We start from the raw sequence: 15199 nt of genomic DNA on the forward strand, positions 1-15199 counted from the left end.
TGAGGGAGTGGTCCCCATTCACCCCTATGCATTCCAGAGAGGGGCTACCCACAGTGGGCTCTCCTTCGCCCCCACATCTGCCTCCCAATGCCATCTGACCACTTTCTTTCACCCACTGTACCAGACTATGCACATTTCAGGGTTTGCACAGGCACTGCCTGCCCCTTGAAGAGCTTTTATCCTGGGAGGCGTCAACAGGTCCTTCTCTAGGTTCCCACAACTGGAGAAAGAGGCGTCTTGGACAGAGGAGGAAGCTGCAGGGCTTTGTGCTGCACTGCCAGCTGCCCTCTCTCCAGAACAGCATGTGTCTCCCTGAGACCTCTCTGCTAAATTCCTGCTCTTCCTTCCCCCACAGTGGCTGGGGCATGGGCAGAGTGGGAGACGTGGGGCCCCTGCAGTGTCTCCTGTGGAGATGGGCACTAGAGTCACCCAAGGAGCTATGTGGACCCCCAACCCAAGAATAATGGTGCCCCCTGCCCTGGGGCCTCCCAGGAGAGGGTCCCCTGTGGCTTGCAGCCCTGTGCAGGTGACACAGGTAAGAGGGTGCTGGGCACAGGTGGCTCTCTGGGCCTCCCTGGGCTCACCCCACAAGGTGTCCATCTCCCCCCAGACTGTGGGCCGTGTGCATGTGAATGCAGAGCTGTGCCGGGAGGGGCTGGTGCCCCTGTGCCCACCCTCGTGCCTGGATCCCAAGGCCAACAGGAGCTGCACTGGGCAGTGTGTGGAGGGTGAGGCAGACCGGAGCAGTGGGAGGGAGTGGTGCCCACACAGGCCACCTGTTCTCGGACACCAGCCTCCCCTCCCTTGACACCAGGATGCCGCTGTCCCCCGGGGCTCCTCCTCTATGACTCTCGCTGCTTGTCCCTTTCCGAGTGCCCTTGTCTTGTGGGCAAAGAGCTGAGGTGGCCAGGGACATCTTTCCTGATGGACAGCTGCAGGCGCTGGTGAGGGTGCTTGGCAGGGAGGACGCTGGGCGTGGAGGGTGCTGCGCCAGTCCTCCTGGCCCTCACAGCTCCTTATCCTCTCTCTCCCCAAAGTGTGGGCAAGAAGGGTGTGCTGCAGTGTGAACCGGGCGGCTGCCCCCAGCCTGGTCCCCCTGGGCTCCCTGGGACCGATCCTGTGGCCCCGGAGTGAAGGTCAGGTTCAGGTGTGCAGGGCAAAGAAGACAGCAGGAAGATGGGAAGGAAGGAGGGCCAGAGCTTGGGGTAGGGGAGGACAGGAGGACAAGGCGTCCAGGGCTGCTTTTCTCCTTCCGTCTCCCTCCAACCCTCCCGCGGCCTTTGGAGGTGCCCCCTGCAAGGGTGACAGCCAGGAGCTGCAGGCCTGCCGCATGGAGTGTGAGACAGGTGCAGCAGAAGCCCGCCTCCAGTGCACTCCCTGTGCCCAGCCCAGTGGACATGGCAGGAAGGGACCCCCAGGTGCCCTGGGAGGGTAGTCAGGGAAGCCTCCACAGTCAGGGGGGAAACCTTTGAACTGCCCCTGGTGGATGGGCTTTGGTGGGAGGGAGAAGGCTCTCACGAAGATGCTGATGGCCCAGGTGTCCAAGCAGGCTGGGCTAGGAGAAGCAGGTATCTGCAGGAGGTAACACTGTGCACTGGCTGGGCCTGGGGCAGAAGAGGTGCCCCTACCGCCATCCCAAGTGTGCGAAGTGGGCTGGAGCACAGGGGTCCCAGCCAGCTGAGGGGACAGAGGCCCCCTGAGCCCAGCACAGTACCTCTCATCCTCTTGAGCCCTCCCTGGCCTTCTGGCCTCTCTGGCCCCAAGCAATAGGCCCACTGTGTCTCCTGCAGAGGCATTGGGCTGGACACCCTGGACACCCTGGTCCCCCTGTTCCCAGAGCTGCCTTGTCCCTGGAGGGGGCCCCAGCTGGCGACGGTGTTTCTGGCTCTGCCCCAGCCCCAGGGACAGCTGCCATGGAGAGGCAAACCAGGAGGAGCCCTGCAGCCCCCCACTGTGCCCAGGTATGACCCCATCATCCCTGGTGTGGCCAGGGACATTGGTGGGATGGGACCCTATGAGCCCCAGGGAGTGGAGGAGAGGAGACAGTGGGTTGGAGCACACCTGGCTGTTGTCCTTAAGCTTCTCCTCACCCCTACTGCCCCCTCAACCAGCACACAATTGACTGCTGGGGAGGTATGGCTGGGGGGCCCTGCACACCCCACAGCCCTGACCCCTCCCCTGCCACTTCTTCACCATGTTGGTGACTGGGAACCTGGCCTCTCCTTTCAGTGCCAAGCAGCTGGGGTCTGCGGGTTTCCTGGTCTGCCTGCTCAACCCCCTGCGGTGGGGGCATGCAAACCCATGGGCACAGCTGCAATGGCCCAGCACATGGGCACCCCGTGTGCCAGGGACCCCATAGTCAGACCAGGGACTGCAACACACAGCCATGCACAGGTACCAGGTTCCACCACCCCACCCCTCCAGCTGGCCATAGCCCTCAGCTTCCAGGGTTTGACCCTCACCCTGCACCTCCACACCCAAGGTCAGGGTGTCAGGTCAGGTGGTACCTGAGCCAGAGAGACCTGCAGATCTCCTCCCTCTCCCACTCACTGGGGACCAGGCTCCTGGCTGCTGGGGTCCCAGCCCAAAGGGCAGCCTCCTCCAAGGAAGTCAGAATGGTGGACAGACTTGGTGTACACAAGCAGTGCAGGCCCTGGGAAGCCCATTCCCCCTCCTCACTCTCCTTTGAACTCTTCTGGATCAGATACAAGTCTCCTCTTCTGTCTCAAGAGCAACTGTACTAGCTGAGCGCAGTGATGCACACCAATAATCCCAGCACTCAGGAGGCTGAGGCAGGAGAATTGTCTGAGGCCAGCTTGGCCTACCTAGTGAGTTCAAGGACAGCCTGGAATAAATCTTAAGACTCCGTCACAAAACAAAACAAATTGCATCAAGTGGAGAAAAGCCACAACTCTTCACCGGTGACACTCTAGGCACTGGAGCAAGCCTGAGAAGGGAGGGACAGGAAGGGCCATGTCGCCTCTCTCCAGTCATTGCAGGCACCCCCCTCCCTATCCACCGCACTGCTCTTCCCTCCTGCCCCTGCCCGCACCCAGGACCCACTCTGTCTTCCCGTACAGCCCAGTGCCCCGGCGACATGGTGTTCCTCTCAGCAGACCAGTGTCACCAGGAGGGGTCTGTGCCCCGGCTGTGCCTGTGCCCTTGGACTCTTTCCGCACAACGCCAGCTGCCCGCCCCAAACGCCGTGCCCCTGCGAGCTGCATGGGCAGCTCTACGCACCTGGACTGGCGGCTCGCCTCAACACCTGAAACCACTGGTGGGTCACCGGGGTGGGGGGGCGGTGCAGGGAAGGGTACTGGGGGGCTGGCTCCTGAAGGGGGCAGGATGGAGTCTCATATGTGTGTGATGGGACTAGAGACTGGAGAAGGGCTCCAGACCTCTCCTCCCAGCTGCTTCCTGTTCCTCTTTCCGGTTATCATTCCTTCTCTGGGACCCACTCCATTTGCATTCAGGGTTGAAGTACCCAATACTCAAAGCTCCGCCCAGGTTCTGCCAGCAGAGGCCGCTGAGCCCAGTTCCTTTGCCCCTTTTCACTTCCTTTTCTTCATAATTTTCTTTTTCTATTCTATCTGTTGTACCCCCAATTCCTTATTTTATTATTCCTCCCCTAACTACTTTCTCTCTTCTCCTCTTCAGTTATTTTTTGGTAACCTTCAGGATTTGGTAGATAGGCTTTAAAACATACTCTGGAGAAAACTATGGAGAAAGAATGGTGCCCAGTACTCCTGCTCTTTCTAAATCACTCCTTGATTTTGTCACTCAAGGTCATTTCCAAATGGCATTTAGTAGATGCAAATGGAATAAAAAGTATGAAAAGGTGTCTCCTGGTGAAGCTTTGTGACAAAGGGGCACACAGTGCCTGGGGCATTGTGGAGCCCCTGAGGGTGGTCTTGGGTGGTGGGACTGCTGGTCAAGTCTTGAGCTTCAAGGGTGGGTGGTGGGCACAGTGGCTAAGGGCAGGACTGATTACTGTGGGGATGAGCCAGATCGGGTCTCACAGGCCCTCTCTCCGTAGCACCTGTGTCTCTGGTGAGATGACGTGCACCTCAGAGCCCTGCCCAGGTACTCCACGTGGGGCTGGTGTCAGGGACCTCGGGGGACCTAGGCCTTTTTGAGATGAGCTCATAGGAGCAAGGAGATACCCTGAGCGAGTCGGTGTTCAGGGTGGTTTGACTTGGCCTTACACACCACCCACTTCCCCTGGCAGGGGCCTGTGGCTGGAGCCCCTGGACCCCGTGGAGTCCCTGCAGCCGCAGCTGTGATGTGGGCATTGGGCGACACTTCCGGACAGGCACTGGACCCCCTGCTGCCTTTGGGGGTGCTGAATGCCAAGGCCCCAACATGGAAGCTGAATTCTGCAGTCTGTGGCCGTGTAGAGGTGAGAGCAGACTCATGTCCTCAGAGAGGAGCTAGAATACCCCCATGGCATCCTCCAGGGTCCTGTGAGAGATGCAAGCGACCCATCTGAGAGATGCCACTGAGAGGGTGTCTGAGAGCTGCTAAATCCATTCCCTACAGGACGCCTTCCCTAGAGCCAGCTGCTTCCTTCCTGGGAGGCAGCAGGTCCGAGGCAGGTAGGGTGCCCAGGTGAAGTGGCTGGAGGTGTGAGCAGGGAGGGTTCCCCTCATGTCCAGGTGTGGGAGGCAGGGCCTGCAGCGACCTGGGTGCCACCCCCAGGTCCCGGTGGGGTGTGGAGTCCCTGGACTCCGTGCTCTGTGCCCCGCGGTGGTGGCTACAGGAACCGCACCCGAGGCAGTGGCCCACACAGCCCTGTGGAGTTCTCCACCTGCAGCCTGCAGCCCTGTGCAGGTGAGGACTGCCTTAGGGACCCTCCAGTTCTTCTCCCCACTAACCCAGGTCACTGTTAACTCCCTCCCTGCAGCCTTGTCCTTTAACCCTGTGCAACCCTACAATGAGCCCGGGCATAACTGGAGCAGATGCCTCTCCAGGTTGGGAGCCCAGGGGACAGGGCTGTTGATTTCTGTCTCCAGGGCCCGTGCCCAGTGTGTGTCCCAGGGGACAGCAGTGGCAGGATTGTGCCCAGGGGCCTGCCTCCTGTGCAGAGCTCAATGCCCCAGGATGGACTAACCAGACCTGCCACCGTGGCTGCTACTGCCCAGCTGGGATGCTTGGGCTGGTGAGTGTCCTCCCTGTAAGGCCACAGGCAGGACCTCCTCATGCCTGAGGACCCGGGGTGACTCAGAAGGGTCACCTACCATATGCTCAGTCTGGGCTATATCAAGGAGGGAAACAGGCTCTGCCTTCATGAAGCACTTAGTCAGGTGAAGCCAGACCTGGAGCCCCAAGAACAAAGACAGAAGCATCGGAGACAGGAAGTGAGCTTCGCACATTGTAGAGCAGGCTGTGTCAGCTGTGGAGGGCTTCCTGGAGAAGCCTGAGATTGGAGGACCAGGAGAGCAAGAGGCACCGCTCTAGTTGGAGGGCTGGGTACCAGGGCTGAGCAAGTCAGTGAGCATGGAGGGGTTTGGACAAAGGGTCCCAAGCTGCTGCTACATGTGGGGTGGGGTAAGGGACAGGTGTAGTTAGGTCTGGGTCCAAATCAGGTTTGTCTGCCAGTAACTCTGGGAGCATGGGCGTGGCCTTCTCACATCTCAGCGGGGCAGTGATGGCTCTAGTCATCAGAGTCAGGATGGTGGGGCAGGCACAGTGCCTCCTGAGTGCCCAAGAAACATCCATGCACTTGACTTTGTGGTACCAGGGATCAAACTCAGGACCTTGTGCTTGTGAGGCAGGCGGTGGCACCACTGAGCTAAATCCCCGGCCCTATGCACTTGACTTTGAATCATATGCTGCCCAATGGATGATTCCGTTAAATTTCAGTGACCTCTGTCCAAACATCCTGTATACATCACTTTCTCTATTCTTTTATTGTTGATGAAAATTTGAGGGGCATTGGTTTGGGGTTTTTTTTTTAACCACGACTGTTCAAGTTACATACTATAACTGGGTGTGGTGGCACATGTCTGTATACCAGAACTTGGGGGCGCTGAGGCAGGAGGATCAGAAGTTTGAGCCCAGCATGGGCAAATTAGTATCTTATTGAGGCCCTGTCTCAAGGTTAAAAGTAAAAAAAGATCTGGGGATGTGGCTTAGTCTAAAGGCCCTTGGTTCAATAGCCAGTACCACCAAGATAAAATGAATATTTCGTATTTTTGGGGTGATTTTAAGGGCATTTGACAGTTCAGTCTTGCGTCTTGATATGGGAAATGGTCCTTTTCTTACAGAAATTGGGGGGTGTCCCCCCCGGCCCCTGCAGCTGAGGGTCCACATTTGCCCTGCAGGAGGAGGCTGGGGAGAGGTGTTTGTGGCTGGATGGAGTTTGAGGGGCCTCAGGAGTGGGTACTGGCCTTGGTTGGGGAGGCGGTGGAACTGGAGGTGACGGGCGGCTTTCCATTCCAGAACAGTGTGTGTGCACCTGCCCAGGACTGCCCCTGCACCCACAGGGGCCGCCTTCACCCCCCGGGCAGTGCTGTGCTGAGTCTGTGTGAAAACTGGTGAGACGCCTGTCCTGCAGCGGTCTGGTGACCCCTGAGGCCCCTGCTGTCCCTCCTCGGTGGCAGGAGAGGCATCCAGGCCTCGGAGGTGGGACCTGCCTGTGCCCCTGCACTGGCCTCTCCTCCCTCCTGGGTTAGTTCCTGGTTAGGGCCACCCCAGTGACCGCTCTTTAACTTTGCTACCTCTGCAAAGACCCCGGTCAGACCACACCGACATGTACTGGAGCTAGTAGGGCTTGAACGCAGACTCTGAGGGGACATCACGCAGTCCGGAAGGCCAGCCAGCCTTTTGCTGTTACTTTCGCAGTTCCTGCGTTTCTGGGCTCATCACCAACTGCACCGCCCGGCCTTGTGAGGAGGGTGAGGAAGCTCCCCACTGTGACCTGCCCCTGCCTGCTCCCTCAGCAGTGGCAGTGTTGACTGGGGCTGGGTTCGGGGACAGCTCTCAGGAGAGTGTGGGCAGGAGGAGGGGGTGGCACATCCCCTGCACCCAGCCTGCGCTCCACACCTTCTCTCTCCTGTGCACCCCAAGTCCAGCCCGTGTGGTCACCCTGGACCCCCTGGAGTGAATGCTCGGCCTCCTGCGGCCCTGCCCATCGCCACCGACACCGCTTCTGTCCCAGGCCCCCGAGCGTGGCGCCGTCCAGCCAGGCTCTGCTGCCCCCGTCAGCTGCCCCCACACCCCTCTGCCCAGGACTCGAGGCCGAGGAGGAGCAGCGTCTCCTGCCCGCCTGTGACCGTGAGTGCCCCCAGCCCTGTGGGCTGACCCTTGCCCTGGAGGTGGTGCCAGCTGCCCCCAGGCCCCACCAAGCCCCTCCACTCACCTTCCCTTGCTGTCTCTTAGGAGCAGGGGGCTGGGGGCCTTGGGGACCCCGGTCCAGCTGCAGTCGGAGCTGTGGAGGAGGCCTGCGTGGCCGGACCCGAGCTTGTGACCAGCCGCCACCTGAGGGCCTGAGACATTTCTGCGAGGGACCTCAGGCCCAGGGGGAGACCTGTCAGGCTCAGCAGTGCCCAGGTACCTGCCAGGGATGCGGTGGGGTCAGGAGCAGAGGAGAAGGTGGGGGAGCAGCACTGCTCTCAGCCCATGTGGTCCCCTTCCTAGTGACCAACTGCACCACATCCAAGGGGCCGAGTACAGCCCCTGTGGCCCTCCCTGTCCCCGATCCTGTGACGACCTCATGGTGAGTCTGGGCTTTCCTGGCTTCCCCACCTGACCTCTGACTCCAGGGCTACCTCGTGGATTCGGCTGGGCTCATGGGTGTCCGGATGCTGGGCAGATGGGGTCCCAGACTTTGGCTATGATCAGCACATGCCAGGCTGGCGTCCACTCTTCTCAAAGTAAAACTTCCATTACAAACATAGCCTAAATAGGAAGGGAAACCACCCCGCTACAGCACCCAAAGCACCGTGAGCATTTTCACGTGCAGGTCTTGACTGTGTGTGAAAGTCTTTCCTGAGTACCATGGACACAGACAGGGTCTCTGTCCCCACAAAGCCACATTCTGGGGAGGAAGAACAACAAGGCTGGCTTGTTCCTCTTCCTGCCTTTTGTGGTTTTTGCTTTGTTTTTTGAGACAGGGTCTCACTATGTAGTTCAGGCTGGCCTTGAACTCACTCTTTTGCCCAGACTGGCTTCCGACTCACAGTGATCCTCCTGGCCTCAGCCTTCTGAGCGCTTGCTGGGATTCCAATCATGCACCACCATGCCTAGCTCGCTGCCTGCCTTTCTTAACAAAACTTCAAGTATAAAGTGTGTTTAAGACAGAAGCCTCTGAGCTGAAGGCCACAGTTTCTGCCCTCTCTGCATCCTTCCATAGTACTCTATGGCTCCCCACTGACCACCCCTACCCCACAGGCCCTATTTGGTGCTGACCAGAGCCCACCCTTGTATCCCCACAGCACTGCATTTGGCGCTGTCAGCCCGGCTGCTACTGCCCCCCAGGCCAGGTGCTGAGTGCCGACGAGACCATCTGTGTACAGCCTGGTCACTGTGGCTGCCTGGACCTGCTGACTGGGGAGCGGCACCATCCAGGCGCCCAGCTGGCCAGGCCTGATGGCTGCAGCCACTGGTGGGCTGGCCTTGCCTTGGTGTCAGGAGGCAGGGATGCCCGGGGGAGTGGCCCTGCCTAGTGTGTGTGCACTTGAGCTCTGGGGCTCATGCGCCCACCATCCCTGAGAAATGTGGGGTGGGCACCACCGGTCTGTCTGGTAAGTGGGGAAACAGGCAACCAGCCCTATGTGTCTTCTGAGGACTGAGTGTGTGCTCCTGGGAGGAGAGGGGCTGGGCTGGGTGAGCCACAGATAGGGCAGTGTTTGCTCCTACTGTCTGGCCTTGCACCGGTCATACCAGCTGTGACACTCACACAGGGCCAGCAGAATGGGGCAGGGAGCAGGCTCTGGGGTGCTGGAGCAGGGGTACAGGCACAGACTTGAGACTGGGGGGAGGAGGTAGAGGTGGTCAGGAGGCTGCATGTGGGGCCCACGTGGCCCTGAGCTGCTGCTTCATCCTCCTGTGTCTGTACCTGTTGCCCAGCACCTGCTCGGAGGGGAGACTCAACTGCACGGACCTGCCCTGCCCAGGTACAAGCCAGCCTGCAGGGAGGGGAGAAGTGGTCCTGTGGTCACTGAGGGGCCAGGACCGGGGAAAAGATCACCTATATCCAGTGCCACACTGTCCTCGCAGTGCCCGGAAGCTGGTGCCCATGGTCAGAGAGGACAGCGTGCTCCCAACCCTGCAGGGGGCAAGCAAGGACCCAAGCCAGGGCCTGTGCCTGCCCCACCCCTCAGCACGGTGGTGCCCCGTGCCCTGGGGAGGCAGGGGCTCAGCGTCAGAGGGAGCCCTGCCCCAGCTTCACCACATGCCCAGGTGTGATGCCCACTCGAGGCCTGTGCCATTCCCCCATGTCTATTCCAGCCTCCATATCCTGGGACTCCTGGGGCTCCTAAGGTACACGTTCTTCTGTCTTCCTGGACAGTGGATGGAGGCTGGAGCCCTTGAGGACCATGGTCTTCCTGCGATGTGTGCCTGGGGCAGTCCCACCGGAGGCGAGTGTGCACCCAGCCACCAAGCTCCGAGGGAGGCAGGCCGTGCCCCGGGGCCCATGAGCAGAGTCGCCCATGTTGGAACAATTCCACAGAGTGCACAGGTGGGGGCTTCCAGTGGGGGCTGGAGAGGCTCGGAAGTCTAGAGAGACTCTGACCTCTGACCCCTGTACATTCATTCATACCGAGTCGCTCTCCACGGTTAGGGCAGCAGGTTGGCATAGGCAGTGGTCCTGGCAGGAGGCCTCCAGCACTCACCTTTTCTGCTTCCTTCCTGCCCTAGATTGTGGAGGTGGTCAGGATCTACTGCCCTGTGGGCAGCCCTGTCCCCACTCCTGCTGGGACTTGTCCCCTGGGAGTGTGTGCCAGACAGGCCCAACGGGCTGCCAACCCAGCTGCAGATGTCCCCTAGGCCTGCTTGCCCAGGACGGGCTCCGCGTGCTCCCAGCCCCCTGCCGGTGCCAGTAGCAGCCTGGAGCCATGGGTCAGTGCCTCTCTAGGCCTTGCACCCTGCCTGGCCCTGCACCTTCCCACAGGGCCCAGCTTGGGGCTGCAGGATGGGAATGGGAGACCTCTGCAACCCCCTGCATCCCCTCATGTCCCCCCACATCCCGGGCTGGTCCAGGTTGGAACTTGTTTCCACCTCCCTCCTCCAGGACAGGGGCCTATGGGGTGGAGTTCAGGTGTAAGAGGAGGGATTCATGGGGGTGCTAAGCTGTCCAGAGCTGCCCAACCTTCACTCCTGAACCCTTAAGGAGTTCCTGAGAACCACAGCCGGTCGGTAGGATCTGGGCTCAGCTCTTGGGAGAGTCTGGAACCTGGAGAGGTGGTGACTGGGCTGTGTGACAACTGGTGAGCAAAGGGGTCTTTGGATGAAGCTGGGCAGGAGCAAGCACCCAGGCGTAGGCCAGGGCATCTCTGAAGCCCCCTCCCTTATCCCCAGCACCTGTGTGGCAGGCATCCTGCAATGCCAGGAGATGCCCAGCTGCCCTGGCGCTGGCATGTGGGGATCCTGGGGCCCCCGGGAGGACTGCAGTGTGTCCTGTGGGGGAGGGGAGCAGCTGCGCTCCCAGCTCTGCCCCCAACCCCCCTGCCCTGGACTAGCCCAGCAGAGCCATACCTGCCGCACCCAGGTCTGCAGAGGTGAGCCTGCCGGCCTCTGTGCTGGACACTGCCACACGCTTTGAGCTCCATGGCAGGCTTGGTCCTTTCCCTCCCCTTCTGCCCACCTGCCCCTTCCCTCAGCACTGATGGGAAAGGGAAGAAGGAAGCAGCCAGAGTTCGAGGGAGCCTGTGGGAGGGGGCACTGCCCAGGGAGGGGCACTCACAGAATAGGTGGGCACAGAGTGAGCAGGAAGAGCCCGGCACTAACGTGGGTGTTGCCTTAGAGGTGGGCTGCCCAGCTGACCGTCTATACCGTGAGTGCCAGCCCAGCGAGGGATGCCCCTTCTCCTGTGCCCACATCATGGGCCAGGTGGCCTGCTTCTCCAGCGGTTGTGAGGAGGGCTGCCACTGTCCCAAGGGCACCTTCCAGCACCACTCAGCCTGTGTCCAGGTCAGAACTTGTCCTCGCCCTGCTCTGCCCCTCACCTGGCAGCCCGTCACATCCTCCAGGGACCTGTGGCATCTGGACAGCTGGCCCCTTCCTCACATGACCCTAAGCAGCACCCAGGCCTATACGGTTGTCTGGGCCCTTCCCTGCCAGCATCAGGGCAAGGAGAGGTAGAGGACTAGAGTGGGCAGTGTGGGTGATACAATGCCCCTGGTTCCTGGGAATGGGGATCATTTGCCCCGCCCCATCCTGTGTGTTGGCTCAAAACCCAGCCATCCTGGCAGCTAAGAGCAGTTTTCTGCCCGACCCCCTGACCCCGTGGCTCCCCCAGCCCAGCCTTGTCTTGCAACACAGCCCACGCAGGTCTTCCCTGCCTCTCGTTCCTCTTATGCCTTGTGGGGAAAGCTCCTCCTCACCTCACTCTGCCTGGCCCCAGACCCCTCATCTCCTGCTGCGAGTGCAGGTGGCTGCCAGGTGCCATCTCTGCTCTGCTGAGCCCAACAGGCATGGGGGATCCCTGTCCTTGTCCCAGTGGCCTCCAGAATGCCATGGCCACAGGGAGCTGAGCAGAGCTGCTTAGTCCCTCATTCTCAACTTAGACGATGACACTGACCCCAGAGAGGGGAAGGGACAGCAAGGTCACACAGACAGTGGCAGAACTGGACTCAAACTTGGCCATCCTGACTCCTCCACTTCCTGGCTGAGCTCTTTCTGCCCCACCAAGTCCTGCCCTTGCCAGGCCTCTGGTGATACCTGCTTGTGTCATGTTGGCCCCTCAGGCCCAGGCCCCAGCCCACACACTTCCATGGTGCCTTTATGTCCATGACGAAGGCCCACCGACCCCCTTACACCCAGAAGTGCCCTTGTGGGGCCCAAAGCCCTTCTCCAGGTCTCCCCCACCAAGTCTCTGAGGCTGCCCACAGGCACCAGGTCCTGTGTGATTTCGCTGCCCACTCCCAGGAGTGCCCCTGTGTGCGGACAGCCATGCTGCTGCAGGAGCTGGGAGCCACCAGCACTGAGCCTGGGATGTCCCCAACCTCTCTGGGAGAGGAGGGTCAGCACTTTGGGCCTGGAGATGAGTTGGACCCAGGCCAGACATTTCGAACTGGCTGCAGTAACTGGTGAGGGGGCCACCTAGGGTGGGGACTGGGATGTATAGGGGAGTCTGGGATTATCCTCGTCCTCTTTCTGGGGCCCCAGACCTATGCCCAGAACCTCCTCAACCTTCCCTGCCCTGCCCTTCACGTCTTTGCCCTCTGCCCAGCTCCTGTGTGCATGGGAGGCTGTCCTGCTCCCGGGACAACTGCTTCCAGGCTGGGGGTGGCTTTGGTCCCTGCGGCCCATGGGGCCCATGCTCCCACTCCTGTGGCCGGCTGGGGACCCGCAGCCGCCAGTGTGTGCGCCCTACACTTGCTCCTGGTGGCCAGGGCTGCCTGGGGCCCCAACAGGACCTGGAGGACTGCCCTAGCCTGGACTGCCCTGGTAAGGCACACAGGATGGCAGTGGCAGGGTCTAGTCCACCTGGCTCAGCCTGCCCCATCCCCTCCTGTGTCTTTCGGTCCCTGTAGTCATCTCTGGGTCTTCTTCCTTCTCGCTGTCTAGCTCTAGACTTCTGTGCCAGCCCTTCTGGATAGCCAGCCACACTGTGGCGTGGGGGTGGAGGGCAAAGACGCTGATCTTGGGACTCAGGGGTTAAGATAACCCACTTTAGCATGGGGCAAGCCCTGTAGGAAGGTGTGTGCGCTGTGGAAATTGGAGTGGTGAGGAAATTCTCCTAGGGGAACAGGCCAGGGAGGCTTCCTGGAGGAGGCAGCATCTGCTGGGTTTTGAAAGATGGAGGAGCCTTGAAAGGGAAGGAAGGCCAGGGAGCAGGAATGGCTTGAGCAGAGGACCCTACTGGAATGTGCTGGGCTGGGCCTGGAGTAGCCACACGAGATCATGGAGCTGAGAGAAGGCTGGGCAGGACAGCAGCAGCCTGCCAGGGCTTGGACTGCCAGTCTTAGGCATGGTCCGGGTGAACTGCAGGCCGGGAAGCATTTCCGAGCAGGGTCTCTTTTGGTACAGGGGCTGAAGGGTCCAAGGTGGAGCCAGTGACAGCCCTTCCAGGTAGTGCTAGACCCCCACACCTCTCCCACCCTTTGGGAAGGGTGAGCCCAGGGCCTCCACCAGCTCCAACTCAGCTTCCCTTCTGTCTCTCTCCCTCCCTCCCCAGGTGGCTTGGGGGGCATGGTCACCATGGTCCCCCTGCTCCCGCAGCTGCACAGATCCTGCTTGCCCTGCATGGCGCAGCTGCATGCGCTCATGCCTGGCTAATTGTACAGTGGGGGAGCCGGTGCAGGAGCATCCCTGCAACCTACCCTCCTGCACTACCCTCCCCATCCCAACCCAGTGGCCAAGCCCCAAACCCCAGCAACCTATACGGCTCGAGCAACTGTGGCTTTCTAACACTGACTTCTGATCTCAAATCAATGTCTGATTCTAGCCCATGAGGAGCACTGCTAAGTTCCAGCAGACCGCTTGGTCCTCATGCATGTATGAGATGTGATCACAATATACAGAGTGTTTTATAAAAAAATTTTCAGTAAAAGACACAATGCTGTTCGTGCTCCTCAGAATCCTTCCCCTTGCTTCAAGCATATTATGTTATTCTTGCCACTTTCTGAAGCAGTTCTGGAAGTCCTCTTTCGTGAGTGTCTTTACAAGGTATGATCAACAATACAGTGAGTGCTGCTGCTGAGTGCCAGCCAGTGGAAAGGCAGGCTTGTAAAAACATCACAGTGTGTCCTCTTCCACCTTCTTCACCAGATCTGGCACTGGGCAACTTGTGGCTCTTCTCCAAAGTCAAAATGACGATGAAGGTCAGCATTTTGAATTGATTCAAGACATTGAGGCAGTCACAGCAGTGCAGCTAAAGACACTCATGGAAGAGGACTTCCAGAGCTGCTTCAGAAAGTGGCCAGAGTAACTGGATAAATGTGTTTAAAGTGAGAGGGAATATTTTGAGGGGGGTTAATGGCAATGTGTTTTTTACTGTAATTTTTTTTTTTAATTAAATGTTCGCTGTATTTTTGGATCATACTTCATATGTGCCTAACACCCCCGCAGGGCTGAGTCTCAGCCGACCAGCAGCCCTGTGTGTCAGGGACTACTGTCTGCCATGAGGAAAAGGGATACTGAGGCCAGAGCCAAAGCCACACAACTGTCAGTGTCAGATCTGGACCAGAAGGGAGGATCTGGATGAGGCCCCAGCTGGGGCAGAGGACTGGGTCAACCATGCAGCCCCAGCTCTGCTTTGTTCTGCAAAGCTGCCTCTGTGCTCCGGCCCTGGCTGTGGGCCAGGGAACTGTTCCTGGACCCCCTGGGCCCCATGGGAGCCATGCTCCCGCAGTTGCGGGGTGGGCTAGCAGCGTCACCTTCAAGCGTACCGTCCCCCTAGGCCCGGAGGACACTGGTGCTCAGACATCCTTACTGCCTACCAGGAGCACCACTTCTGCAACCTGCGTGCCTGCCCAGGTGAGGTGGGCTGGGAGGACTGGGCTGCACCCCAGCCCCTCCCCTGGCCTGCCCCTGGGAGGCCCCAGCATCTCCCTCTTCCCAGGCACCCCGCCTGCCCAAGGGTGCCACATCCATCTCTCCTGCCAGATCCAGGCTGAGGCTCACAGGGCACGTGAGCCTCTGCCCGAGCTGACCCTACAGAGCTGTTCTTTCTGACACAGTGCCGGGGGGCTGGTCATGCTGGAGCCCCTGGTCTTGGTGTGACCGGAGCTGCGGAGGGGGCTGATCTCTGAGGAGCCGGAGCTACTTGAGCCCCCCACCCAAAAATGGGGGTGCCCCCTGTGCGGGAGAGAGGCATCACACCCGGGTCTGCAATCCCATGCCCTGTGGTATGACAGTGGCAACAGCCACCCCCACCTCTCACTCCATCCAGGGCATAGAGGGAGACGGGCTGCTATTTCCCTGGCCAGTTGAGAAAACTGAGGCCCTCGGAGGTAGGCATCAGAGCCTCATGCCTGACGCCAGCCTCCTCTGCTTAGAGGAGGGCTGCCCAGCAGGCATGGAACTGGTCAAC

The 15199-nt window shown here is 59.9% G+C and overlaps 1 protein-coding gene across 1 annotated transcript in view; it reads left to right on the plus strand.

Moving 5' to 3' along the window:
- Sspo (SCO-spondin) overlaps window positions 1–15199 on the plus strand; it is a gene marked incomplete at its 5' end in the record, with an annotated part of 46390 nt that overhangs the window by 21631 nt on the left and 9560 nt on the right. The window contains 36 exon segments of the mRNA XM_087207731.1: window positions 356–535; window positions 611–620; window positions 622–728; window positions 815–944; window positions 1038–1084; window positions 1087–1147; window positions 1237–1346; window positions 1791–1961; window positions 2230–2394; window positions 3081–3135; window positions 3137–3277; window positions 4037–4083; window positions 4229–4399; window positions 4699–4830; window positions 5013–5158; window positions 6442–6536; window positions 6844–6896; window positions 7069–7275; window positions 7381–7551; window positions 7639–7650; window positions 7653–7717; window positions 8436–8605; window positions 9070–9116; window positions 9220–9402; window positions 9512–9682; window positions 9862–10062; window positions 10334–10430; window positions 10522–10721; window positions 10967–11133; window positions 12091–12251; window positions 12395–12612; window positions 13195–13241; window positions 13343–13493; window positions 14416–14643; window positions 14847–15014; window positions 15165–15197. Coding sequence (XP_087063857.1) covers window positions 356–535; window positions 611–620; window positions 622–728; window positions 815–944; window positions 1038–1084; window positions 1087–1147; window positions 1237–1346; window positions 1791–1961; window positions 2230–2394; window positions 3081–3135; window positions 3137–3277; window positions 4037–4083; window positions 4229–4399; window positions 4699–4830; window positions 5013–5158; window positions 6442–6536; window positions 6844–6896; window positions 7069–7275; window positions 7381–7551; window positions 7639–7650; window positions 7653–7717; window positions 8436–8605; window positions 9070–9116; window positions 9220–9402; window positions 9512–9682; window positions 9862–10062; window positions 10334–10430; window positions 10522–10721; window positions 10967–11133; window positions 12091–12251; window positions 12395–12612; window positions 13195–13241; window positions 13343–13493; window positions 14416–14643; window positions 14847–15014; window positions 15165–15197 — 4518 coding nt within the window.

The sequence above is a fragment of the Heterocephalus glaber genome, unplaced genomic scaffold (assembly GCF_053883595.1).
Source record: "Heterocephalus glaber isolate CG9 unplaced genomic scaffold, H.glaber_assembly_v1.0 deba00000818, whole genome shotgun sequence".
Lineage (NCBI taxonomy): Eukaryota > Metazoa > Chordata > Mammalia > Rodentia > Bathyergidae > Heterocephalus > Heterocephalus glaber.